This window comes from Danio rerio, chromosome 25 (genome assembly GCF_049306965.1).
Source record: "Danio rerio strain Tuebingen ecotype United States chromosome 25, GRCz12tu, whole genome shotgun sequence".
Lineage (NCBI taxonomy): Eukaryota > Metazoa > Chordata > Actinopteri > Cypriniformes > Danionidae > Danio > Danio rerio.
Window position 1 is genome coordinate 4,377,342 of NC_133200.1, and position 26,566 is coordinate 4,403,907.

General features: G+C 36.1%; 2 protein-coding genes across 12 annotated transcripts in view; one reads left to right on the forward strand and one right to left on the reverse strand.

The window, feature by feature from the left end:
- Positions 1–1,500, reverse strand: part of zgc:158398 — a 13,548-nt gene extending 12,048 nt beyond the window's left edge. For 2 of the 6 annotated variants that reach the window (XM_073942241.1, XM_073942244.1), the window contains exons 1-2: positions 1,270–1,331; positions 1,094–1,172 (exon numbers count right to left, since the gene is read on the reverse strand). The gene's annotated coding sequence lies outside the window, so the exon portion shown is untranslated. 6 annotated transcript variants of the gene reach the window in all.
- Positions 1,278–26,566, forward strand: part of thoc5 (THO complex 5) — a 27,223-nt gene continuing 1,934 nt past the window's right edge. Inside the window, exons 1-21 of one of the 6 annotated variants that reach the window (XM_073941793.1) lie at positions 1,410–1,513; positions 3,685–3,782; positions 3,874–3,930; positions 6,016–6,078; positions 7,145–7,288; positions 7,359–7,472; positions 8,838–8,935; positions 11,773–11,919; positions 11,998–12,112; positions 13,634–13,766; positions 15,846–15,923; positions 16,037–16,080; positions 16,166–16,265; positions 19,180–19,288; positions 19,369–19,470; positions 20,667–20,763; positions 20,942–21,053; positions 24,008–24,111; positions 24,201–24,288; positions 25,928–26,043; positions 26,302–26,495. In XM_073941793.1, coding sequence (XP_073797894.1) covers positions 3,687–3,782; positions 3,874–3,930; positions 6,016–6,078; positions 7,145–7,288; positions 7,359–7,472; positions 8,838–8,935; positions 11,773–11,919; positions 11,998–12,112; positions 13,634–13,766; positions 15,846–15,923; positions 16,037–16,080; positions 16,166–16,265; positions 19,180–19,288; positions 19,369–19,470; positions 20,667–20,763; positions 20,942–21,053; positions 24,008–24,111; positions 24,201–24,288; positions 25,928–26,043; positions 26,302–26,495 — 2,111 coding nt within the window. In that variant the 5' untranslated portion in view covers positions 1,410–1,513; positions 3,685–3,686. 6 annotated transcript variants of the gene reach the window in all.

Consider the following 26,566-nt stretch of genomic DNA (forward strand, 5'->3'; position numbering starts at 1 on the left):
ATTCTTACTGCATTATAGCCTTTAATATTAAATTCTAGTCTTGATATTAACCATGATTCTTGTACACACACTATATCAGGTTTTTCATTTAAATCATCTATATATTTCTTAAATTCCTGACCATTAGATATTAAACTCCTCGCATTCCACTGCAGTATAAATATTACCATTATGCAACTCCACCCCATGCTTGTGACTGTTGTTGCTGAACTTCTTCATTTAACGTGTTTCTCACTGATTCCCAAGGGATTCCTTTAATACCCATGTATTTTTCCGCGGCTTTAACTATTATTTTAATCCTTTCCGTCCGACTTGTTGTCTGTGCTGAGCAATTTATCACCTCTGCCATAAAGAGAACAAATTCATTTTTATCCACAATCAGTGTTTCTTCCTTTATTTTATCACATTTTTTACACTTAATCATGTCTTTCCTTTCTTCTCTCATTGTCGGCATCTGACCCATCTGTTCCCTTGTAGGCCTAACTTTCTTTGTTGCTTCTGCATAAGATATACCTTGAGTGACTTTTATTCTCTGTATCTCTTGCATTCTTTTATTTACCTCACACCCTCTGTATGCTGAACTATGTTCTCCACCACAGTTGCAACATTTGAGTTTTGCTTCCTTATCACATTGTCCATACTCATGTTCTCCACTACATTTGCTACATCTCATTTTCCCTTTACAGATCGCTGCAATATGACCATATTTTTGGCATTTGTAACACCTAACAGGCGGTGGTATGTACATTTTCACTTCATAGCTCATGTATCCTATGAAGACTTTGTCAGGTAGTTTTGTTTCATCAAATGTCAGCATTATTGAAAGACTGTCACATATGGCTCCGTTCCATCTTGTTTTTAAGCGTTTAGCTTCTTTTATTTTAGCATTCGTTATTCCTTCAATCACGTTGTTTAATGACTCACTTACCGGTATGCCTGTGATTACTCCTCTTATAAGTTTTCTGTCATAGACCTCAGAGCATTTCACTTTTTTACCATTTATTTTATTTACTTTGATTGCTTTCTTTTGTTGAGCCTCATCTTTACATGACACCAATAAGCATCCATTCCTTAATTTTTTAGCACATCTTACCTCCCCAATCTCCTTATACAGAGCTTTCGTTAGTTGTATAGGACTCCAATCCTCAAATGTCGCCCCTTCCTGTACTAGTCTAACAAACACATTATACTCTTCATTTCCTTCCTTTACTTTGGATCTCATTTCTTCGTCACTATCTAGTTTGTTTTTTCTTTTTTTCCGCTTTTTACCTCTACAGTTTGTCCACGGTTCGCAACTCTCGCTACCCTCCATCTCCTCTACTTCATTTCCTGATCCGTCATTTCCGTCTCCCCACTCCTGACCATTCTCAATCCAGTCGTTGCCAACCGCCTGCACTGCTCCTCCTCCACTTGATGCCGCCATTCCTCTTGCCAGCTGCTCCGCTCCTTACCTGACCAGACTGAAGTGCGGTTTGTCGTGTAAATATTTGATACGATTTCAACTTCCCCAAAGGTGAGCTTCCTTCAGGATAGCTACTTTCAAAATAAAGGTCTAATGCTGAAAGCGCAGGAAAGGTTTTAATTAAACTGTGACAATCACTATATTTTGTGCTACATATTTTCAAGAATCTAGTAATTCAAAAAAATGTAAATATCAAATTAAAATATGCACTATGCATTTGTTATTTATTTATGATGTATTAGTAACTTGAAAAGACAAAGCTTTGCAAAAGGATTTATTCAATTTAAATGCATTACCTATTTTTACATATTATTTTGATAATTTTATGTGCAGCTAATAATATTTAGCTGAAATCGCTTTGTCGCGTTTAGAGATCTTTTATTATGTAAACAGGCAGCGGACGTGCTGTCTGTTGTTTCCTCCACGCATCAGCCTGCCCGCTTCTGCTGCATGAATGACAACGGCTAGTGATTAAATTCACGTTTAAATAACCCAGTAGGACAAATTCAGTCAATAAAGGTGAGGTTTATGCTTTCGTATTTATCTAGGCGTCTTATTTAAACACAACACGTTGCGTATCTTGCTGTAAAGCTATCTGCTGTTACTTCAAGAAGCTAATGTTAACCGGATAGCACAAAGTTAGACAGATCAGCGATGTTTTATTAATATTTATGTAGTTTCATTAATTTTTGTTATTTTATTTATTCAGAATTTACTTTTGTTTTAAATTTGCTGTATTTAAAATGTATGTTGAGTCACAAATTATAAACAGTTATGAATTACTGCGCTATTTATTACATACTTCATATGTAAATAAACTAATAAATGTTTATTTGTATTACATTTGAGTATTTAAGCTATGCAGTTATAGTTTTTTTTTGTACTATTTTTCTATCTATCTATAGTTTTGTTTTGTACTGTCTATCTATCTATCTATCTATCTATCTATCTATCTATCTATCTATCTAGATAGATAAATAAATAAATGTATAGATAAATTGGTTGATAGTTATTTATAGTGCTCAGCATATATAAGTACACTCCTCACAAATCTCTCTTTTAAATTAATATTTAATTTTTAATAGGAAGCTGTACAATGTTATATTTGTGCATATACATTAGATTAGTCAGTACTGAAGCCAAATCTGGAGCTTATCTAACAAAATAGTTTAAACAATAGTTTGTACAACTTGCCATAACGGTCAGAAAAACTAGTACAGCCAAACGTTATATATGTTATGTCATATATATGTCATATATGTTATAGAAAAATATTGAAAACAAATTTAAAAAAGAAAAATCAAGAGAAGCAAAAAAAAAAAAAAATTTAAATTTAGTTAAAATTTTGTAGGTTGTAATTTATTTTTGCAGTATTTTGCTTGAATTTAATTCTATTATCTTTCAATTTCTAAATATGTTTGTTGACTAAAATATAATTTTAATAATTAATTCTGTTTAATAAATCTGTTTGTTTAAATGCACCAAAATACATATGCATATACATTGCATAGAAATGGAGAAAAATATTCATTTTCAAAATGGGGTGTAAATATAATATAAATAAATATAAAATATAATAATGAATTTAAGAATTTAGTTTTTTTTTATAACTACTTTTTCATTTCAATTATAATAAACATTTAATTACTAAACAAATTCAACTTGTATATCACAATGTAATAATTAATATATTGCAATATTTATATTTTCAGTAAACTCGTATTTATTTTTGTTTTTGCTGCCGACAACAATAGAAATTTTTTAGAAGAATGTTTAATAAAAATTGTTAAATATAAATGACATAAAATCAGTTTTAGGCTACAAAACATAACAGTAATTAATTATAATGTTATGTATGTTTTGTTATAAAATATTTGTATTCATAGTAACATTACATTTTTACAGTTTAAAGTACAGTAAAACTTTCACCACTTCACCCATCTTATTTTTCATTTTTTATATTATTATATATTATTTCTTTCCTCTTTTTTATGTCCTAAGAATTTTTTTTTGTTCTCTACATGTATTTACAAGCCTTAAGGTAGCTAGAAATTGATGCAAAAATAATTTTACGTTGTATTTTACTCTGTGCAATGTTATATTATTTAATAAAATTAAGTAAAAGTACAGTACAGTAAAAGAACAGTAATAAACTCGCATGAATAGCTCATCACAGTGTTATTTGATAATGTATACCCATTCTGGTCTCTTGCATGTTCCAGCCATGTCTTCAGATGCTGTGAAGAAGCGAAAGCCGAAGGTCATCCGCAGTGAAACAGGGACTCCGGAGACCAAACGCGGGAGAGCTGAAAGCGAACAGGTGAGTAACCGGGAGTAGCTGCAGTGCATTGAATATCAGAGCCGCAATCCTTCATCTTGTTTTGTGATAACTCTTATATATCCCTGTGCAGCCGAGTGCAGTCAGTGTACATGTCAAGTTCAGGAAGGTCAGGTTGAGGCAGGTGCAGGTACAATCCAGCATGACGCACTCATTCAGGCTTCAGATATGTGTGTTTGTGTGTGCATACGTGAGTGCGAGCGTGAGTATGAGCATGCATACGTGATTGGGAGAGTGTGTGCGTACGAGATTGCGAGCGAGTGTGTATGTGAGTGCGAGTATGTGTGCGTGTGTAAGTCGAGCGTCCTTTCATATGTGAGCGTACATGAGTGCAAGCGTGTGTGCGAGCGAACGAGTGCGTACGTGAGTGAGTGCGAGTATGCATACGTGAGCGTATGTGCGTACCTGAGCATGAGTGCGTGCATACGTGAGTGCGTGTGTGCGTGCGAGCGAATGAGTGTGCATGAGTGCGTAAGTGAGTGCGAGTATGCGTGTGTGAGTGTGTGTGTGCGTATGTGAATGCAAGTGTGCGTACGTGAGCTCGAGCGTATGTGCGTACCTGAGCATGAGTGCGTGCATACGTGAGTGCGTGTGTGCGTGCGAGCGAATGAGTGTGCGTGAGTGCGTAAGTGAGTGTGAGTATGCGTGTGTGCGTGCGAGCGAATAAGTGTGCATGAGTGCGTAAGTGAGTGCGAGTATGCGTGTGTGAGTGCGTGCGTATGTGAATGCAAGTGTGCGTACGTGAGCTCGAGCGTATGTGCGTGCCTGAGCATGAGTGCGTGCATACGTGAGTGCGTGTGTGCGTGCGAGCAAATGAGTGTGCGTGAGTGCGTAAGTGAGTGCAAGTATGCGTGTGTGAATGCGTGCGTATGTGAATGCAAGTGTGCGTACGTGAGCTCGAGCGTATGTGCGTACCTGAGCATGAGTGCGTGCATACGTGAGTGCGTGCGAGCGAATGAGTGTGCGCGAGTGCGTAAGTGAGTGCGAGTATGCGTGTGTGCGTGCGAGCGAATGAGTGTGCGCGAGTGCGTAAGTGAGTGCGAGTATGCGTGTGTGCGTGCGAGCGAATGAGTGTGCGCGAGTGCGTAAGTGAGTGCGAGTATGCGTGTGTGCGTGCGAGCGAATGAGTGTGCGTGAGTGCGTAAGTGAGTGCGAGTATGCGTGTGTGCGTGCGAGCGAATGAGTGTGCATGAGTGCGTAAGTGAGTGCGAGTATGCGTGTGTGAGTGTGTGCGTATGTGAATGCAAGTGTGCGTACGTGAGCTCGTGCGTATGTGCGTACCTGAGCATGAGTAAGTGCATACGTGAATGCGTGCGAGCGAATGAGTGTGCGTGAGTGTGTAAGTGAGTGCGAGTATGCGTGTGTAAGATCGTGCGTATGTGAGTGCAAGTGTGCGTACCTGAGCGCGAGCGTATGTGCGTACCTGAGTGCGTGCGTGCGAGTTTGAATGCTTGAGTGCGAACGTGCGTACGTGAGCGCGAGCATCCGTACCTGTGTGCGTGCGAGCGTGTGTGCGTGAGTGCAAGCGTACATGAGTGCCAGCTTGCGTACGTGAGTGTGTATGTGTGTGCGTATGTGAGTGCGTACGTAAGTGCGTGTGTGCGTATGTGAGTGCGAGCGTGTGTGCGTACCTGAGTGCGAGCGTACGAGAGCGTACATGAGTGTGTAAGAGCGCAAGTGTGTGCGTGCGAGGGTGCGTGAGTGTGAGTGTGAATGAACGTGTGTGTGGTTTAGGGCTGCACGATACTGGAAAAATATGCGATATTTAATTTCAGATTTATTTATTTAGTAATAATAAAATAAACTGATTTTTTTCAGATCTAATTTATTCTAATTCAGAAAAAAACATTTAGTCTTTAAAAATTTTGAATAAGTGAAAACCTCGGCAGATATTCTGAATCTGATTGGCTGTTGCCATTTTCCTCCCATTAGTGTTTATCTCTTTTGGCTCCAGCCAATAGCAGAACAGCAACTACTAAGGGAGGTGGGAATAAAGATAGTAAGGTCCCATCTGATTGGTTACATTTAAATAAAGAAACGATGCATTAATTAAATATAATTCATCACACATGTCTGTGGTGCGTATATTTCAAATACTATTATCGCGATAATTATAATTTAGCACTATATTGTGCAGCCCTAGTGTGTTTCATGAGTTCAGATGAGTTCTGCTGCTGGTTTGTTGATGTGAGATTAATGTGGCATGTGTGCTTAGGTCACGTTTCCACCTGGACCTCATCTTATCGGACAGAGGAAGCTGTTTACAGCAAAGAATCAGGTTTTACATGAGTACATGAGATCAGTCTCTCTCTCTCTCTCTTTTTGCTCTCTGATGGCAGCAGGGTCCAAATATGAACCAACTAATCAGGCTGTGTTACTGAAAAATAACAATGAAGGAAATAATGGTCTGGATTAACAATTCTGATGTTCAGCCACTAAAATGATAAGGTGGCACAAAAGATTGGAAATCAGTCAGTTATATGATTTAGTGCTTTTTAATTACTGTGATTTATTGTTTTTAACAGTAATTGTGCTTAATATTACACAAAATGTTACTTAAAATGTTTTGACATGTAATTAACATTTTACTTAAAATGTTAATTACAATAAAAAAATCCGTAAAATGTTTTGCAAGCATATTAGAATGAATTGTTGTTATAAACATGATTTAAAATTTGGTTTGATTTCGGTAAAAAATTATAGAATTATTTAATCCTAAAATTATTATTATTATTATGTTAATATAATAAAAAAATTATAACTACCACAATAATATATAATTTGTATAATAATATTTTGGCTGTATCGACTAACATTGAATTGAAAAGCATTAAATTCATTTGTAATAATTTGTAACACTGAAAAAAAATAATTTAATAGTAAATTGGAGAATTTTAAATGTGAGAATGTATTAATAATAATTTTTATTGCTATTATTTCTTCCTTAATTATCAATGTTTTTATTATAAGAATATTATAAGAGTTATTATTTACTGATGATGACATTATTATATAAACAAGATTTCAAATCTTATATTATTGAATTATAGCATGCATAATTCATAAATATGCATTTTTGTGTCCTGCTTTGCCATCAACACCTTTGTACTTGCACTTTTGGGGTGTGGAGGGTCACATAAGCTACAGTTTTTAGTCTCACCCTGTCAGACAGCAAGTTTTTAGGATTTTTCTGCTCACAGATCATATCTAGGTGGTAGGCAGGGCTGTATATGTGTGTACGTTTGTCTGTGTGTGCGTGTATATGTGTTTGTTTTTTCAGGTCACTCAGTGTGTGTGTGTGTGTGTGTGTGTGTGTGTGTGTGTGTGTGTGTGTATGTTTTCAGGATGTGCGTGTGTATAATGAAGAAGTGGAGCTGGAGGGCAGAGACCCGCAGCAGGACTACACGCTCTATAAGGAAACGTGCGCCGCTCTAGCCAAACTCATGTCAGAAATCCAAGAGCTCAAGACCAGCGGCGCCAAAGATGGAGTGAGTTTCGTTCAGAATCAGAATATGTAGCTCTGTGGATGAAGCTGATATTTGTTTAATACATGTCTAGAGCGCTGAGATCGAGCTGAGACGCAAACAGAGCAGCATTCACTTCATTACCCTGAAGAAACTCAATCGCCTGGCACACATGAGGCTGAAGAAAGGCAGAGACCAGACACACGAGGTAAACACACACACACACACACACACACACACACACACACACACATATTATCTATTATATTTTTCTTTCCAAGAAAGTCCTTCTTATTTGGCTAGAAGTTAATTTTAAAGGGGACTTATTATGCAAAAAAGACTTCTTTACAGGGTCTAAACATAACAAGTGTGTGAGTATAGTCAACCTCTAATGGTAAAAATGTATTAAGTCTATTCTTTATAATCAGAGTTGATTAAAACAGTCTGCAGAAACACTTTGATTGTCATTCTCCCTTTGTATGGGTCATTAAGGGGGGAAAGCCCCGCCCACTAGTGACCATCTCTTGCTCATTTAAATAGACAGCTCTGAGTGAGAAGCAGCTATCCGCCATTAGAGTTTTGGTTCTGTTACTATCCTGACTCCTAGCCATTTGCTCCGCCCTCTTTTGAACAGTGCACAATCTCATTTGAATTTAAAGCAACAGTCACTGAAACTTCACACACACTCTCTAGGCACATCACAGACATATTTGACATGTTTTAAAAAGGGGCATTACAGGTCCCCTTTAGGTCCAATATTATAAGCCTCGTTAGACAGGGTATCTGAAGGGTCCTAAAAAGTCTTAAAATGTCTTAAATTTCAAAAACCAAATTTTAGGCCCTAAAAAGTCTTAAATCCACTGAAATATTGTGTTATAGCTAGGCCCACACGGAATCTGCGCACGCAGAATTTCGCAGATTTTCCGTAAAATTCCGCTGATTTCTGCAGATTTTTAGCCCATCATTAATTCTATTTAATTAATTGAGTAAATGTGTAAATCTGAATTTATTCAGTAATTTATTATTTTTTATTTCATATGTTAAGGTTTTAGTAATGACACTCCGCTGGATACTCTCAAAATAATTCAGCTGAAATCCACAGATTTTTTACTGAAATTCTCCGCAGAAATAGCAAAAAATGTCCGCAGATTCCGTCTGGCCCTAGTTATAGGTCTTAAATAATTTTAAACGTGTCTTAATTTTTCTACGTTCATGTAAAGCTATACTCAATTGGGTCAACACTTATCCAACTACTAGCAATATATTTTAATTAAAGTTTTAAGAAATGTTTATTTACTTATTAATATGGTTTAATTATCTTCCTTACAAAAACATTTGCTTTTAATGTTTTTTTAAGGTTTTAACGTGGCTATTAAAAAATCTTTAACGTTTAGCTTTGTGTAAGTCTGAAATTTTGTTTATTATGGTCTTAAAGAGGTCTTAAAGTCTTAAATTTGACTTGATGAAACGTAGAAACTCTGTTAGAAATTAGTATTTTTTTGATCGTCTACAAAGCAAACCACAGTGTTCTTGATAATTGTTATTTAAACAGTGTGTCTCTCTCTGTCTGCAGGCAAAGCAGCGGGTGGATGTTCTCCACCTGCAGCTACAGAATCTGCTGTATGAGGTCATGCACCTGCAGAAGGAGATCGGCAAATGTCTCGAGTTCAAGTGAGTGTTGGAAAGACGATGGCAGGGACATTTATTGTTTTCCCATCTTTTTCTTCTAAAACATGCTTGTAACATGCTAAGCTGCTAACATGTTAGCAGCTTTAAAATGTTGCCAACTTTTCTGCAACAAAACATGTTAGAAATGTGCTAATAATGTGTTTAAACATGATAGCAGCTTGGTAATTATGCTAGCAGCATGTTACCAACATAAAAAAAGCTAGATGGAACTTATTAATACTTGCCATCATCATGTTGGAGGGGTACTAGCAATGTGGTAAATTTAGTTGTTGTATTCAATTTCTATACAACATGGATTGTTAGCAAATTGTTAACATGCTAAGGCTGTACTACCAATGTGTTAAAACATGCTGCTAATGTTCTACAACATATAAAAAGTACTAGTTGGATCCTATTAAAACCTGCTACCAACACTTCAGAGGGGTACCAGCAATGTGGTAAATCAGGCTAGTGTTGTATTAAATTTCTAATAACTTGCATGATAGCAAATTGCTAACACGATAAACATCCTGCCAGTCTTCTACAACATTAAAAAAAGCTAGTTTTATTAAAACTTGCTACCAAAATGTTGAAGTGGTACTAGCAAATGTGGTAAATCATGCTAGTGTTATATTAAATTACTAACAATTGACATTGCTAGCAAAGTAATAACAGGTTAGCAATGTGCTTTCAAACATGCTGCTAATGTTCTACAACATGAAAAGAAATGCTAGTAGCAATGTTTGCCACTGACATGTTTGGGGAAAATAGAAACATAGCAAATCAAGCTAGTGTTGTATTAATAAATTACTAACAATTTATTGTGCTAACAACATGCTAACATGTTAGTGGTGTGCTTCATATGTGTTAAAACATGTTGCTAGTGTTCTACAACATGAAAAAAATGCTAGTAGCAACTTGCTTACTTGGTACTGACATGTTTGGGGATTCTAACAAAATAGCAAGTCAGGTTAGTGTCAATTTAAATTCTTAACATCTTACTTTGCTAGCAAATTGCTAACATGTTAGTGGTGTGCTTCCAATGTGTTAAAACATACTGCTAATATTCTACAACAAGAAAAGAAATTCAAATAGCAACTTGCTAACTTGCCACTGACATGTTTGGGGACGCTAACAATATACCAAATCAGGCTAATTTCAAATTAAATTCTTAACATGTTACTTTGCTTGATAACATGTTAGCAATTTGTTACCTGTGTGTCACAACATGCTGCTAATGTTCTACAACATGAAACATTGCTAATAGCAACTTGTTAAAACTTGCTAACGACACATGGGGATAATGGCAATATAGCAAATTAGGCTAATGTCAAATTAAATTCTTAACATCCAACTTTGCTAGCAAATTGGTAACATGTTAGCAATATGCTACTTATGTGTTAAAACGTGCTGCTATTATTCTACACCATGAAAAAATGCTAGTAGCAACTTGTTCAAACTTGCTACTGACATGTTTGCGGATACTAGCAATATAGCAAATCAGGCTAGTGTCATATTACATTTCTAACAACTTAATGCGCTAGCAAATTGCTAACATGTCAGTGGTGTGCTTCCAGTGTGTTAAAACATGCTGCTAATGTTCTACATCATGAAAAGAAATGCGAGTTGCAACTTGTTAAAACTTGCTACTGATATGTTTGGAGATACTAGCAACATAGCAAATCAGGCTAATGTCAAATTTAAATATTAACATCTTACTTTGCTAGCTAATTGATAACATGTTAGCAATATGCTACATTTGTGTTAAAACATGCTGCTAATGACCTACATCATGAAAAAATGTTAGTAGCAACGTGTAAAACCTGCTGTTGACATGTTTAGGGATACTGGCAATATAGGAAATCAGGCTAATGTCATAATATATTTCTAACAACTTAATGCTCTAGCAAATTTCTAACATGTCAGTGGTGTGCTTCCAATGTGGTAAAACATGCTGACAATGTTCTACATCATGAAAAGAAATGCGAGTTGCAACTTGTTAAAACTTGCTACTGATATGTTTGGAGATACTAGCAACATAGCAAATCAGGCTAATGTCAAATTTAAATATTAACATCTTACTTTGCTAGCTAATTGATAACATGTTAGCAATATGCTACATTTGTGTTAAAACATTCTGCTAATGACCTACATTATGAAAAAATGTTAGTAGCAACGTGTAAAACTTGCTACTGACATGTTTAGGGATACTAGCAACATAGCAAATCAGGCTAATGTCAAATTAAATTCCTAACATCTTACTTTGCTAGCTAATTGATAACATGTTATCAATGTGCTACTTATGTGTTAAAACATGCTGCTAATATTCTACAACATTAATAAAGTGTTAGTTGTAACATTAAAACTTGCTACTGACATGTTTGGAGATACTATCAGTATATCTAATCAGGCTAGTGTCAATTGGAATTCTTAACAACTTACTTTGCTAGCAAATTGATAACATGCAAGATTATTAGCAAATAATTTAATGTTAGCTACATGCTAATAGATGTTCCACAACCGCAAAATGGTTTAGCAATGTTGTAACACATTTTTTTATTTAATGAAAATGTCAATCGGGAAAATATTTTGTTTTTACACACACACACACACACACACACACACACACACACACACACACACACAAAAGCTGCACAAAATCACAGCAGAAGATGTGATTGAGGCAGGTTCGACATGTTTGCGGCCAATGCGTCACGCATTCAAATCAGAAATTCACCTCAATTTGCATGTTTTCATTGACCTGTGTAAATGTCCTCCTATAAATACTTAAATTTGCATGTGGTGTGAACCCAGTATAAACATCTGTGTGTGTGTTTCAGGTCTCAGCATGAGGAGATTGAGCTGGTCAGTGAGGACGAGTTCTTCCAGGATGCTCCGGCCGAGATCTCACGGCCTCAGGTCACCCGTGAAGATCACCACCAGCTCACGCTCGCCCGACTGGACTGGGAACTGGAGCAGAGGAAGAGGTGATGCACATCAACAGCACTACATGCACCTTAATTACATCTAAATCTGCCTGTTAATAATGGTATCCAATGGTTCAGGTTGGCGGAGCAGTATAAGACTTCTCTGTCCAGCAAAGAGAAGATTCAGAAAGCCATCGAGCAGAAGAGAGAATATCTGAGCAGCTTACAGCCCGGACTGCACAACATCATGCAGGTCAAATTCTTGATTATGGTTATGGAGTAGTGATGCTGAGAATACAACTCTGATTAAAGTAATATGTTGCATTTTAAAGAAATGCTCCTCTTGCTTTTGGAAATAAGCAGCTCCTTTACAGCTCTTATAGAGGTAAACAGTTGAGTTTGAGTGTGAATCCATTTAGCTGATCACCAGGTCTGGCGGGAGCACTCTTAGCTTAGCTTAGCATAATCAATTGAATTAGATTAGACCATTAGCATCTAAAAAAATCTAAAAAATAAAAAAAAAGAGAGAGAGTTTTGATGAATCCAAAATTAAAGTTGTTTAAAGAGTTTTGATGATTTTCCTATTTAAAGCTTGACTCTTCTGTAGTTGCGTTGTTTTCTAAATGGATGAAAAAGTGTCTAAAAAGTTTCTATTTTCTAGGCTGATGTAACTATACTCTCATTCTGGCGTAATAATCAAGGAACTTTGCCGCCGTACCATGGCTAAAGCGGGTTCAATGATATTATACAGTGCCGTTATCTAGCTGAGGATTATTTTCAGGTGCTGCTTAATATCATTGTGAATTATCGAAATACATTTCGGAGCAACATGCTAATTTTCTAATCTGATTCAATGCTTTATGCTAAGCTAATCTAAAAGTGCCAGACCTGGAGATTGCCTGAATGGATACAAAAATGCTAAAACTCAAATATTTAACTCTAGGGGAGATGTTTAAAGAAACACTCCACTTGTTCTTGGAAATAAGCTCATTTTACTGCTCCTTTAGAGGTAAACAGTTGAGTTTTACCATTTTTTTTATCCATTTAGCTGATTTTTGGGTCTGGCAGGAGCACTTTTAGCTTAGCTTAGCATAAGTAATTGAGTTGGATTAGACCATTAGCATCTCAAAAATTGAGATGCTTTGATGAATCCAAAATTAAGTTTGTTTAACGAGTTTTGATGATTTTCCTGTTTAAAGTTTGACTCATCTGCAGCTACATTGTTTACTAAATGGACGGAAAATTAAAAGTTGCTATTTTCTAGGCTGATGTAACTAGCAACTATACTCCATGCAACTATGCCTAATAATCAAGGAACTTTGCTGCCGTACCGTGGCTAAAGCAGGTTCTAGGATATTACACAGTGCCGTTATCTAGCTGAGGACTATTTTCAGGTGCTGCTTAATATTATTGTGAATTATCAAATTACATTTTTTACAAATTTCTGAGCAACATGCTAACGGTCTAATCCGATTCAATGATTTATGCTAAGCTAAGCTAAAAGTGCCAGACCTGGAGATTGGCTAAATGGATTTAAAAAATGCTAAAACTCAAATATTTAACTCTAGGGGAGATGTAAAATGAGTCAATTTTCAAAAATAATGTAATGTTTTTCAAAATAGAAGTGAAGAAGTAGTAACTGTACCCTCTTTACAGTATTTCTGATTTAATACAGCTTTGCTGAGAATAATGTAATAGTATCCCTAAATAATGTAAAAATTGTAATGTTTATTGTTTATATGTTTATATGTCTCTCTCTTACTCTCTTTTGCAGGCGTCTCTTCCAGTGCAGGAGTATTTGTCGATGCCGTTTGAGCACATGCAGAAGCAGGCAGAAGTGGCTCGTCACCTGCCACCCCCTCTTTATGTGTTGTTTGTCCAGGCCGGTGCCTACGGACAGGCCTGCGGTGAGACTTAGTCTAAATCTTTCTGATGCGTTTATGACATCATACAGCTATCATTGCAGCAGGTTTAAATGTTTAAGGCATGCAGCTGTGTTTTCATTTTGTTCACATTGTGCTAAAACTGTATATAATAACATGCTGAAACATGCAACGTTGAAACTTTTTAGAAAATATTTCATGTAGAGCAGAATCGTGATAGTGACGAGACACCAATTTAGCAACTTTTTTTTGCATCATGGTAGAAATGTACTAAAACGTGCAATCAAAATTTATTTCGCTAAATGTTAGCAACATGCTGCTAGTGATGTGCAAAAAACATGCTTTGCAAATTTTGCTGAAATGTGTTTAGATGCATTACAATTTTTTTTTAAATGCTATCTATATGCTAGAACATGCTAGCAGTGTGTAAAACATTTCATGGACATGGACAATATTATATCAACGTGAGACATATTTTATAAAATCTATAAAAAAAAAACTTTAAATTGCATTCAAAATTTTCAAAAGAGTTAGCATTGTATAAAAACTTGCTAGCAATGTAAAACATGATAGCAACATGTTGAGTTCTTTTTAAAAGTTAAAAAAAATGCATTAGGATTTTTTTCTCATAAAAAGTTACCAAATTGCTAGCAATGTGTAACACATGTTTGTGACTTATAAAACATGCTAGTGATGTTAAAACATGTAGCAACATACTAGGACATATTAGCGACATGTTAAAACTGCATTAAAACCTTTCAAAAAGTTATCAATGTATAAAACATGCTAGAAACATGAAGTTTGATGTTGAGACATGTTTTATCAAATTTCATTTTCTTTATAAAATGCATTAGAATTGTTTTATAAAATGTTAGCAATATGATAGCAATGTGTAAAAATATGCTAGTGACGTCAAATATGCCAGCGAGGTTGAACCACGCAGTGTGTTAAAAACTGTAGCAACATGCTAAAACCTATTAGGGGCATGTTAAAATAAAAAAATTCAAGAGTTAGCAATGTATAAAATCATGCTAGCAATGTAAGACTTGATAGCAATATGTTCAGTCATGCTATACCAAATTGCATTTTTTTCATAAAATCGTAAAATGCAATAGAATTTTTTTTAAGTTAGCAAAATAATAGCAATGTGTAAAACATGCTAGTGAGATATAAAACATGGTAGTGATGTTGAAACACACATTTTGTTAAAACATGTAGCCACATGCTAGGACGCACTAGCAACATGTTAAAATGCATCTCATAATCAATGTATAAAAAAATATGCTAGCAACATAAAACCATTATTGAAAATGTTGCTATCAAGTTTTATCAAATGTAAATGGTTTTAATATGCATTAGAATTATTTTATAAAATGTTATCAAATTATGCTAGTGATGAAAACGTGCTAGTGATGTTAAAACACGCAGCATGTTAAAAAGTTAGCAATCAATAAAAACATGCTAGCAACAGTAAAGTTGATAGCAACATATTAAGACATGTTTTATCAAATTTACATTTTGTTTTAAAATGCTTTATTCATTCATTCGTTTGCTTTTCGGCTTAGTTCTTTTATTAATCCGGGGTCGCCACAGCGGAATGAACCGCCAACTTATCCAGCACGTTTTTACGCAGCGGATGCCCTTCCAGCCGCAACCCATCTCTGGGAAACATCCATACACACTCATTCACACACATGCACTATGGACAATTTAGCCTACCCAATTCACCTGTACCGCATGTCTTTGGACTGTGGGGGAAACCGGAGCAACCGGAGGAAACCCACGCGAATGCAGGGAGAACATGCAAACTTCACACAGAAGCGTCAACTGATCCAGCCGAGGCTCGAACCTGCGACCTTCTTGCTGTGAGGCGACAGCACTGCCTACTGTGCCACTGCGTCGCCTTTAAAATGCTTTAGATTATGTAATATGCATTATGCTTTAATGCTTTTGACGTTGAAACAAGCAGTGTGTTAAAACATGTAGCAACATGCTAGAATGTATTAGCGAAATGTTTAAAAATGCACAGAAATATGCTAGCAACATGATGAAACCTGTTTAAAAAAGTTGCTTAATTCTCTCAATCTGTCTGTATCGATCTAGACAAAAATCTGACTGTCAGCATCCGCGGAGACGTGGATGAAGCTAAAGCTCTTTCCAGACCGCCTGAAGACTCACAAGGTGTGTGTGTGTGTGTTCACTCTGTTTAATAAATGTTTGTGATGTTCAAGTCTTGTTCAAGTCTTTGTGATGTTCAAGTTAAGTCTTATATTTCGCATCCGTTTCTGTCTCAGATGATGAAAGTGATTCAGATGCGGAAGAGGAGCAGCAGAACACGGTCAGGCTGCGTTTTTAAGTCCTTCATGTTTATTATCTTCTAGCTGATGTGTGCTAATGTTGTCGTTTCCGCTCCGTGTGTTCAGAAGCGCAGACGGCCAACTGTAGGAGTTCAGCTGGATGACAAGAGGAAGGAGATGCTGAGACGCCACCCGCTCTCTCTCGGCATCGACCTCAAGTGTAAAGGTGAGAGGAAAAGCACACAACAGGGGAGCCTTTACACTTCTGGGCTTCTCAGCACTGGAAGTTCTTATGGTTGGGTAAACTTATGCTGTGTTCACACCATACACAGCATGCATAAATAAATCACACTATTTGTGTTTAAATAGACGTGGGGTCAATTTGAGTTTACTTCATTCGCGCATCAAATTCACTTTATTCACACGTCAAATTCGCTTTGTTTGCGCGTCAAATTGACTTCACAATAGATGCGGATTTGCGTTATAGGCAGGGCTTCTATTTGCCCGGTGACTCTAGCTTCATTGCTAAATGGTTAACATAGAATTTATTGAGAGAGTAGCTGTGCTTTATGTGCTTTAGGAAGGCTGAAAAACAGCCTTCGTCCACTAGAACCTTTTAGAGGTTTTGTAAGTTCATCAACTCCTCCAGAAACCTGGATGATGGAAGCTTTCAGCGGTGCATCAGAATGAGCCAAGCCCAGTTTGATAAGCTGTTGTCCGGTGTCAGCAGGAGGATTTCCCCTCGGGACACCAACAACAGACTTTGTCTGAATCACGCCCCTACAAGAGTAAGCTCCTGATCATCACCTCTTCATCTGCTTCTGGATTGAACGCACCATTATGCTGCGTTCACACCAGACGCGAAAGAAGCATTAATCGCGAGTGATTTTACTTGAGTCAATGCAAACGCGTGAATAGTCTTCGTGCGGTGCGATACGCGCAACTGGCGGGGCGCAAATGACGCAAATTGCGTGAATGGCATGGCGCAATACGCGCAAATGGTGCGATGCGAATCGCTCAAGTTCAAAAATCTGAACTTCAGCGGACATTCGCGCCGCGTTAACCAATCAGGAGCTTGCTCTTGTGGCGCCTGTTGTTGGTGTCCCGGGGGAAAATCTTTCTGCACACACCAACAACGGTTTATCAAGCTGGGCTCGGCTCAGTCAGAAGCAGCGCTGAAAGCCTCCATCATCTAGGTTCAGTTTCTGGAGGAGTTTATGAGCTCACAGAGCTAGATGCACCTCTGAAAGCATCTAGTGCACTCACACACGGCTCCAAACACATCAACGCTGTTTTTCAGCCTTCATAAAGCGCATAAACAGTTTTTTCTCAATAAAACTCATGTTAGCCATTTAGCAACGAAGCTAGAGTCACCGGGCAGACAGAAGCCCTGTCCACAACGCGAATCCGCGTGAAGTGAATTTGACGCGCGAATAAAGCAAAATGTTCACACATCTTTTTACGTGCGAATAGCGCGATTCATCCGTGCGTTATGTGTCTGGTGTGAACACAGCATCAGAGCGCATTGAATGAGTACAACAAATATATATTTTTGCTAAAAAAACTTTTTTGCTTTCTTCTGGTGTAAGAATGTTGGAAAAACAGCCATTGGGATCTATAGTAGGAACAAAAAAACACAACACTATTTTTAACAGTATTCTTCATTGTGTTTATACAATAAACTTAAATTTAATATAAACTATTACGTTTCATTTAGTGATTTAGATTGTGTGTTGTCCCTTTATTGGACCATTTCCACTGAGTGGTATGGTACGGTACTGTTCGGTACGCTTTTATGGCCGTTTCCACTGTCAAAAGGTATCTAAAAGCGAACCGTACCGTATTACTTTTTGGGTACAAAGCACAACAAAAGGGTACCTAGCACGACAAAAGAATACCAAATGGCGGAGTAAGACACGTAACTGAACGCTATTGGTTTACAGAGATACGCCACAAGCCAGGAGAATGAAAACAAAGGCAGCACCATTTTTAAATACACAGCCGAGACATTACACTGTAATAAGATATACATATAATAACATGCCATGGTCGACCCTAGCTCAAACAAACCTTGTCGTCATCTTGATGAACAGCCACAAAGCCAAGAAGAAGAGCAGAATCTACCCTGTGGCCCATATTTGTTTACAAGGCTATCTAATTCGTGATCGGTTTTGTTTTCCCACTTGCTCTTTCTCGATTGTGCTCGCCACGTGTCTATATTTGAAATAACAATCTTCTTGAGCTGATGATTATAACGTGTGTGTGATTATTGAAGTGCTTCTGACATCCCATCCTTTCAGAAACAGGCAAACGTGAGAGTGAAGTGCAAAAAAACAAAGGAGAAGCCGAAAAAACAAAGGAGAAAAAAAATGATTCTTTCAGCAACCTAAAACATGAACAAACTGCCAAGTTTATTATCGCCTTTTGGATTATTATGAACTCAGAATGATGGAATTACTCTCTAACAGAGGTCACATGTGCTGGTCAAGATTAAAGATGCAGATGAGGGGTTTGCACTGACTGTGGGCTATATGTGTTGTTTTTGATCCCAAAATAAGGACTAAATGTCTGCTGTGTGTAGTTTTTCTGTAGTTGGTAACATTGGAGACTGTAAGGGTCTGTATGTGTTCATATATGTTCATTTATTTATTTATTTTTATATAATTACAGACGTTACAGTAGGTTATTTCGCATCATTGATCTGCAGTTATGATCAAATCATGTTAATAGAAAGGTTAGTAATGAACATTCATGCACAAGTATTTATGTGTGTAAAGCATCTGTTTTGTGAGAAGTGCTTCTCATATGATATGTGAACAACTCGTACAGCTTTACAGTAGACATTTCCTCTAGCAAGAATGAAGTTGAAACTTTGTTGTACACTACGCCCACCATTGGTACCCTTTTAGCAGTGGAAACACAAGTCTGATAAAGGTGACCCATACTGACACGTATCATACCGTACTGTACGACTCAGTGGAAATGGGCCACAAGATTAATGTGGAAGCTGTATTACAATTTCTTTGAGTTAAAAGTTCTGGTCATTTTTGATTAATTTACTGCATCCTTGCTGAATATAAAGTCATTTCTTCTAGTCGTTTAATCTAATCATGTTATACCTTGATTATATCTTTCTTCAGACGGCAGCGTCCTGCATCTGTATTTCTATTATCTCATGAATCTCAACATTCTGACTGTGAAGACCAAAGTTTCTACATCTGTTGATCTGTCTGGAGCCATCAGCGCAGGGTCAGTGTGACACCGCAGGTCAGAAATATACATCATTTATGTAGTTGATGTTTTCTAATGTGTTTGTGTGTCTGTCGCAGGGAGCTGTTGAACTCGGAGAGTTTGCTGAACTGTCTTTATGCGTCAGATCATGGTAATGAGACCCCAAACCCTGCAAACCGCTACCAGTTTGATAAAGTCGGGTACGTCTGCACTTTTTATTGATATCAGTGTTGCTGAAAAAAGCAAATACATAAAGCATGGATCTATATTTTTTTCTGGATTTGTTTTCAAATGTAAAACTGAAAACATTTATATAATTTTTTTTGTCTCATTTGTTGTATGAAAAATAGTTTAAATGCTTTCTGTAGTCGTTTTTTAGCAGATGTTTTATTCTGTTTATTTAAATATTTTAATTTGTTTTAAATATTTATTTATTTAAAATATTATTTTGCAGTACTGCTGTGACTTTTGTAATGAAAATGGCGTTCGCTTCTCATATGGCATTTATGCAATGGTTAAAATTTCAGATATTTAATTAATGGATATTTAAAATTATTATTTATTATTAATTCTCTTTTTTGTATTATTATGAATTTTATAATGTTGTTATTATTATAAAGATGGTAAAATTTTTGTTTAAATAAAAATATGTAATTTTTGTATTAATATTATGAGATTTTATATTATTATATATTATTTTTAGATGTTTGAAATTTATTTAAAATAAAAAGATGTATTTTTGTATTGACATTTTATGTTATTTATTTATTATTATAAAGATGTTTGAAAAAATTTAAATAAAAATATATAATTTTGTATTATTCTGAGATTTTTTGGATCATTATGATTAAAAGGATGTTTGTGAAGAAATATAAAAAATATATGTATAATTTTGTATTATTATGAGATTTATTTTTTTATTAGATGTTTGTGAAAAAAGTATTAAATAAAATAATATATAATTTGTATGATTAATATGAGTTTTATTAATTATTATTAGATGTTTGAAAAAAATATTAAATAAAAATATATAATATTTATATTATGAGTTTTTATATTATTGTTATTGTTAATATAAAGATATTTGTCATCATTAAATAAAAAATATAGAAATTTGTAATATTATTATGCGATTTTTTTTTATATTATTTATTATTCTCATTATTATTATTATTATTATTATTATTATTATTATTATTATTATTATTAGATGTTTGTGGAAAAAAATTATGAAAAATATACATACATTTTATATTGTCGTTGTTGTTGTTGTTGTTATTATTATTATTATTATTATTACATTTGAGTGATATTTTTATATATATATAATTTTCCTGATTTGTGGTTTTATAACAGTTTGACTTCACAATGAAGAATAAATTTAATTTTTGTGCAGAATCACTACATTCGCTGATTATGTGTCAGACCTCGGACATCCGTATGTTTGGGTGCAGAAACTGAGCGGTCTGCAGTTCTCATCTGATGCTGCACAGGTGTGTGCGTGTGTGTGGCTTTCTAAATATTTAAATGACTTGTTTTATATCATTTTTTTTTTTCATCTGTTTTGTTGAATCTTGAATGCAAAATAACACTGGCCATCAGTATTGTCTGTAAAATGTATTTTTCTCATGACAGGGCTCAGAATTTTAAAGTAATGAGTGTTTGTTTCAGTCGGAGCTGTCGGGCAGTGCTCTGAGTGCCAGTCATATGGAGAAGAGCATGAAACTGCTGCGAGGAAGATTACAGTCTCGTCTCGCCCTGCACAAACAGTTCAGCTCACTGGGTAAAAACAGACACTTTTACTCCTTTATATGTCCTGAGTTTACACTGCAAAAATTAGGAGTCTGTTATATTGACAAATTTAATTTGACGTATTGTGGGGGATTTTGAAGATACTCTGTTGGTACATTGCCTATTTCTGGCTCGTCATGCATTTTATAACATGACACTTAAACACCAGTAGGTGGCGACAAGCACCTGTTTGAATGAGTGACTTCTTGGATCATTCATGCAAGTGGTTCATTCAAAACGACTGATTCATTTGGACACAATGCGAGTGCAACTCGAAAAACATTTTGATCAGCCTTTGTTTCCTAAAATCAATAGCAGATTCGTTCTTTGTTTGTGTATCATTAGTAAAAAAAAAAAAGTAGCATTTTATTATACTGCTATTTTATTATAAAACGAGCTCAATTCCTTGCAGAATCAATGTGCTGTTTTCTGTTTGAATGAGTTTATTTTAGTACAAATCACATCAATTATTCATTTACCTAAATGGTCACTTGCTTTATTTCTAAATGAATTAAATCAATGAATCACTTCTGAAGTGTGACTTTCGTTCTAAATCAGGGGTCACCAACATTGGTGCCCTTGGGCACAAGGTAGCCCGCCAGGTTCACATGAGTTGCCTGTTCTAAATATAGCTCACCATAGCACCACACATGAGTAAGATGCATCGAATATTTTTATAGGTATTATTTTTAAATCACACTTGCATTGGTTTAAATTTGAAAATTACTTTAAGTTATATAATAAAAAAACAATTTCAGACAAATGAAGTGTTCCATATTGATAATTATCTGACTTGTTAAATCATTTTTGACAACTACTGTGAGAAATCATTAACATGATCAATGTCTTCACATAGATGAATATTATTAATTATTAATAATAACATATAATTAAAAGTAAATGAAGAAAAATGTGTTATTTAATAATAACACAGCTAGCTCTCTGCAACTCTCACATGGTCACCCACTGAAGCTAAGCAGGGCTGCGCCCGGTCAGTACCTGGATGGGAGACCACTTGGGAAAGCTAGGTTGCTGCCGGAAGTGGTGTTAGTGAGGCCAGCAGGGGGCGCCCAACCTGCGGTCTGTGTGGGTCCTAATGCCCCAGTATAGTGACGGGGACTCTTTACTGCTCAGTGAGCGCCGTCTTTCAGATGAGACGTTAAACCGAGGTCCCGACTCTCTGTGGTCGTTAAAAATCCCAGGATGTCCTTCGAAAAAGAGTAGGGGTTTAACCCCGCCATCCTGGCCAAATCTGCCCACTGGCCTCTGTCCATCATGGCCTCCTAACCCTCCCCATATCATGATTGGCATATCATCACTCTGTCTCCTCTCCACCAATCAGCTGGTGTGTGGTGTGCGGTCTGGCGCAATATGGCTGCCGCCTCGTCATCCAGGTGGATGCTGCACACTGGTGGTGGATGAGGAGATTCCCCCCCCATTGTGTAAAGCGCTTTGAGTGCCCAGAAAAGTGCTATATAAATGTAACGAATTATTATTATTATTATTATTAACTAGTAGCCCTTCACATTAATCGGTACCCAAGAAGTAGCTCTCGGTTTCCAAAAGGTTGGTGACCCCTGTTCTAAATGAATCTTTTTATTTTGAACAAATTATTTAATATGATTTAACGAATCACTTAAGAGAGTCACTTGCTTTGTTTCTAAATTAATCGTCCCTTTTAAACGGACCATTAAAGTGAATGATTCAGTGAATCACTCATTAGGACAGGCACTTGCTACCAACTGTCAGTTTTAGTGTCGTATATATTTACCCAGGATGGCATATTGCGAAATGTTGCATCTCTGCATTTTTTAGACAATATCACACACTCTTAAGAGAATCCGTGGAATTAAAATGTATATTTTTTTACATGTTCGTATCAGTGCGTTAATTTTACCAAATTCATTTCGAAGATTAAAACCTGATTTAAAGCTTACAGTTCATCACTTCCACCTAAATGGATCTTTTTTATGTCACCTCATACTTCAGTCATCAAATCCTCCGTCCAATCAAATGCTCTCTAGTATTTGACTTGCCCCGCCCCCTTCTCGTTTGCTTTTCATTTGATATGCTTGAGCTCAACCACTCTCACTGGCAGAGCGGTGATTAAAAACAAAACTCTATTGGCTGTTTTTTGAAAAGGGAAGGGGCTACCTTTTTCCACCTCATGTTTCAGTTTGAATTAGGTCTAGTGATGGGAAGTTCGGATCATTTTACTGACTCGGATCTTTGAGTCTCGTTCATCAAGATTAACGAATTTTTTTTCGAGTCATTTCGTTCATTTGCTTCAATTTGGCAAAATATTATTAAAATGTTACGAATTGCTTCCAAACACATCTACAACTAGCCCAAAAGGTGATTGCATGACAAATAAGTCATAACTAGATCACTATAATAAGGAGAAAATAATAATTCAATGTTTACTTGCTCTTTTGTGTATGAAGGCATTGTTGTCTGTTTGCTCAGCTCACCTCTTCATGTCTTCAAATGTCAGGGGTTCATTCACGTTACACTGACAGTCACATATAATCTTAACCAATGCACAGTCTAAGCCAATAGGAGCCATGATCGTTCGTTCATCACGTGACAGAATGACTCAAACCTGAGGACTCGAGAGGTGAGCGGTTTAATTCTTTTTCCGGCTCTAAACGCGTATGATTGGCTTCTGCCAATGTGATGAAGACTTGAAATTAACGATACTACCTGCACAAATGTGCGCACGCGCGGATGAACGAATCACTCCCTGAGAGGACTCGTAGTTCCCGAGTCATATTTAAGATTCGTTTAAAATGAACGAATCGTTCATGAACGACCCATCACTAATTACGTCAAACATCGAATAAACAAGTTCACATGTTAAACTCTTCTACCTGTAAAGTCATTTAATAAAAATATGTAACTTCTGGTTAGTTAGTTTAATGATTCAGTGTGTGTCTTGCGTCTCAGAGCACAGCATCGTCCCGGTCTCCAGCGAGTGCCAGCATCTGTTCCCCGCTAAAGTGGTTTCTGGTCTCACACGCTGGACCATGATGAGCCACCAGGAGTTCACTGTAAGTGTTTTTTCTGTCAGGTTTCTGAACATCTCACATTAAATAGAAATTTTGTGATTCAATGTTGCTCTTTGGCTCTTGTCTAACAGGAGCTGAGTTTTGTGCAGCATGTGTTGAAGGCCGGTCTGGTGTCCGAGACGGATCTGTTCTTCAAGGCTGTAGTGGAGAGAGGAACAGGTGGGAATCACAGCTTATTTTGGCTGAAAATTATCCTCATCGTTATTATTCAGCTTAAAGTGCAATTTAAAGGCTTAAATTAACTAGGCAAGTTGTGTTAATTGGATAGCAGTGGTTTATCCAACTGAAAAAATATATATTTCTAATAATATTGACCTTAAAAATGTATATAAAACAAATTAAAACTGCTTTTATTTCAGCCTAACCAAAAGAAAGAAACGACTAAGACTATAAGACTTTCTTCAGAAGAAAAAGTATAATAGGGAATACTGTGTTCTTGTTTCGTTAAACAGCACTTGACAAAGATTTTAAAGTGCAAGTCGTTTCTGTTTGAAATGAGTATATACAGTTGCAGTCAGATTAAACTCCCTGAATTATTTGCCCTGTTTATTTTTTTCCCCAATTTCTGTTTAATGGAGAGATTTTTTTCAACACATTTCTAAACATAATAGTTTTATTAACTAATTTCTATTAATTTTCTTTGTCATGATGACAGTAAATAATATTTTACTAGTTATTTTTCAAGACACTTCTATACAGCTTAAAGTGATATTAAAAGGCTTGACTAGGTTAATAAAGTGAACTAGGCAGGTTAGTGTAATTAGGCAAGTTATTGTATAACAATGGTTTGTTCTGTAGACTATCGAAAAAAATATAGCTTAAAGGGGCTAATAATTTTATAAATAATTTTTATAATATTTTTTTTTTTTTATTAAAACTGCTTTTATTCTAGCAGAAATAAAACAAATAAGACTTTCTCCAGAAGAAATAATATTATCAGACATACTGTAAAAATTTCCTTGCTCTGTTAAACATCATTTGGGAAATATTTAAAAAAGAAAAAAAATTAAAGAGGGTTTCATAATTCTGACTTCAACTGTAAGATAAAAAAAATCTTAAAAAAGAGTCAGAGAAAATGTAAACTTTAAACAGCAGAATTGTTATTTTTCACTTTCACAAAAAATATCTAAAACTAATAAGTAAATTTAAAAAAAAAATTTGTGCATTTTTTTTTATAAATATAGCTATTTTTCAATTTTAGTTTAATTTTAATTTTAAATATTAAGCAAGTCAAAAATTAAGTACATTTAAACTATTAGTATATAATATTAATAGATATTAATAACAATTACCTGAATGATTGCCTTACAAGCTCCTCCACAGAAAAAAAATATTTTCCCCTTTTGTGTAAATTGCTTAGTGGTTTTTCATTTTTAGTATAATTTCAATTAATTTTTATTTATTTTATTTTTTATACCTCTTTCCAAAAAAAACAAAAAATATATATTTAAAAATGAAACTGACATACAGTTACTAAAATATAAAGGCAAAATTTAAGACCATTTAAAGCGGTGTTTCTCAACCACGTTCCTGGAGGACCACCAGCACTGCACATTCTCCATTTCTCCTTAACCAAACACACCTGATTCACATCATCAGCTCATTAGCAGACACTGAAACACCTGTAATGGGTGTGACAAAGGAGACATCCAAAACATGCAGTGCTGGTGCTCCTCCAGGTGGTTGAGAAACACTGCTTTAAACAAGTAATAAATATAAATAAACTACTGTAATGTTTGACATTGTCTAAATATCATGATCTTCTCCATATTTATTAAACCTTTGCTTTCTCTCTCAGCACGTCTGCTGGCTGCAGTGGTGGTGAACCCGCGCTACCCAGAAGTCACTCCGCTGTTCTCTCTGTCTCTGCTGTGGAAAGGCGAGCGCAGCGGTCGCACCGATGATAACCTGAGGGTAATAGTCTCAGTACTGCTTTCATGGGACTTCTAATGTTAAATATTTCATACATATGGATATATAGGATGCAACAGCTTGATCTTTCATGGTTAAATTAATTTGATAACTGATGCGCAACATTTTCCCGCTGGAAAGCATGTTTTTTTTTTAATGCACGAATGTGATTTGCTGCAATGGTCCCTTTAAATACATGACCCAATGTGGAGAATTTTGAAGCGCTTGGTGTGAACACACAGTACTGCTCTTCTTTTGCAGGCCATGGAGAGTGAAGTGAACGTGTTTCGCGTTGAGCTTCAGGGGCCACGTCCGGGTCTCCAGCTGCTGACCAATCAGATCCAGCGTCTCTGCATGTGTCTGGATGTGTATCTGGAGACCGAGAGTCAAGTATCCGATGGGTCAGAGGGACCTAAAGAGTTTCCCAGAGAGAAGATGTGCTTGCGGACTGCCAGGTAACACACTGGACATGCTGTAATTGTGCTATCTGTACTAATTGTATTTATCTGTAGAAGTTGGTGGTGTG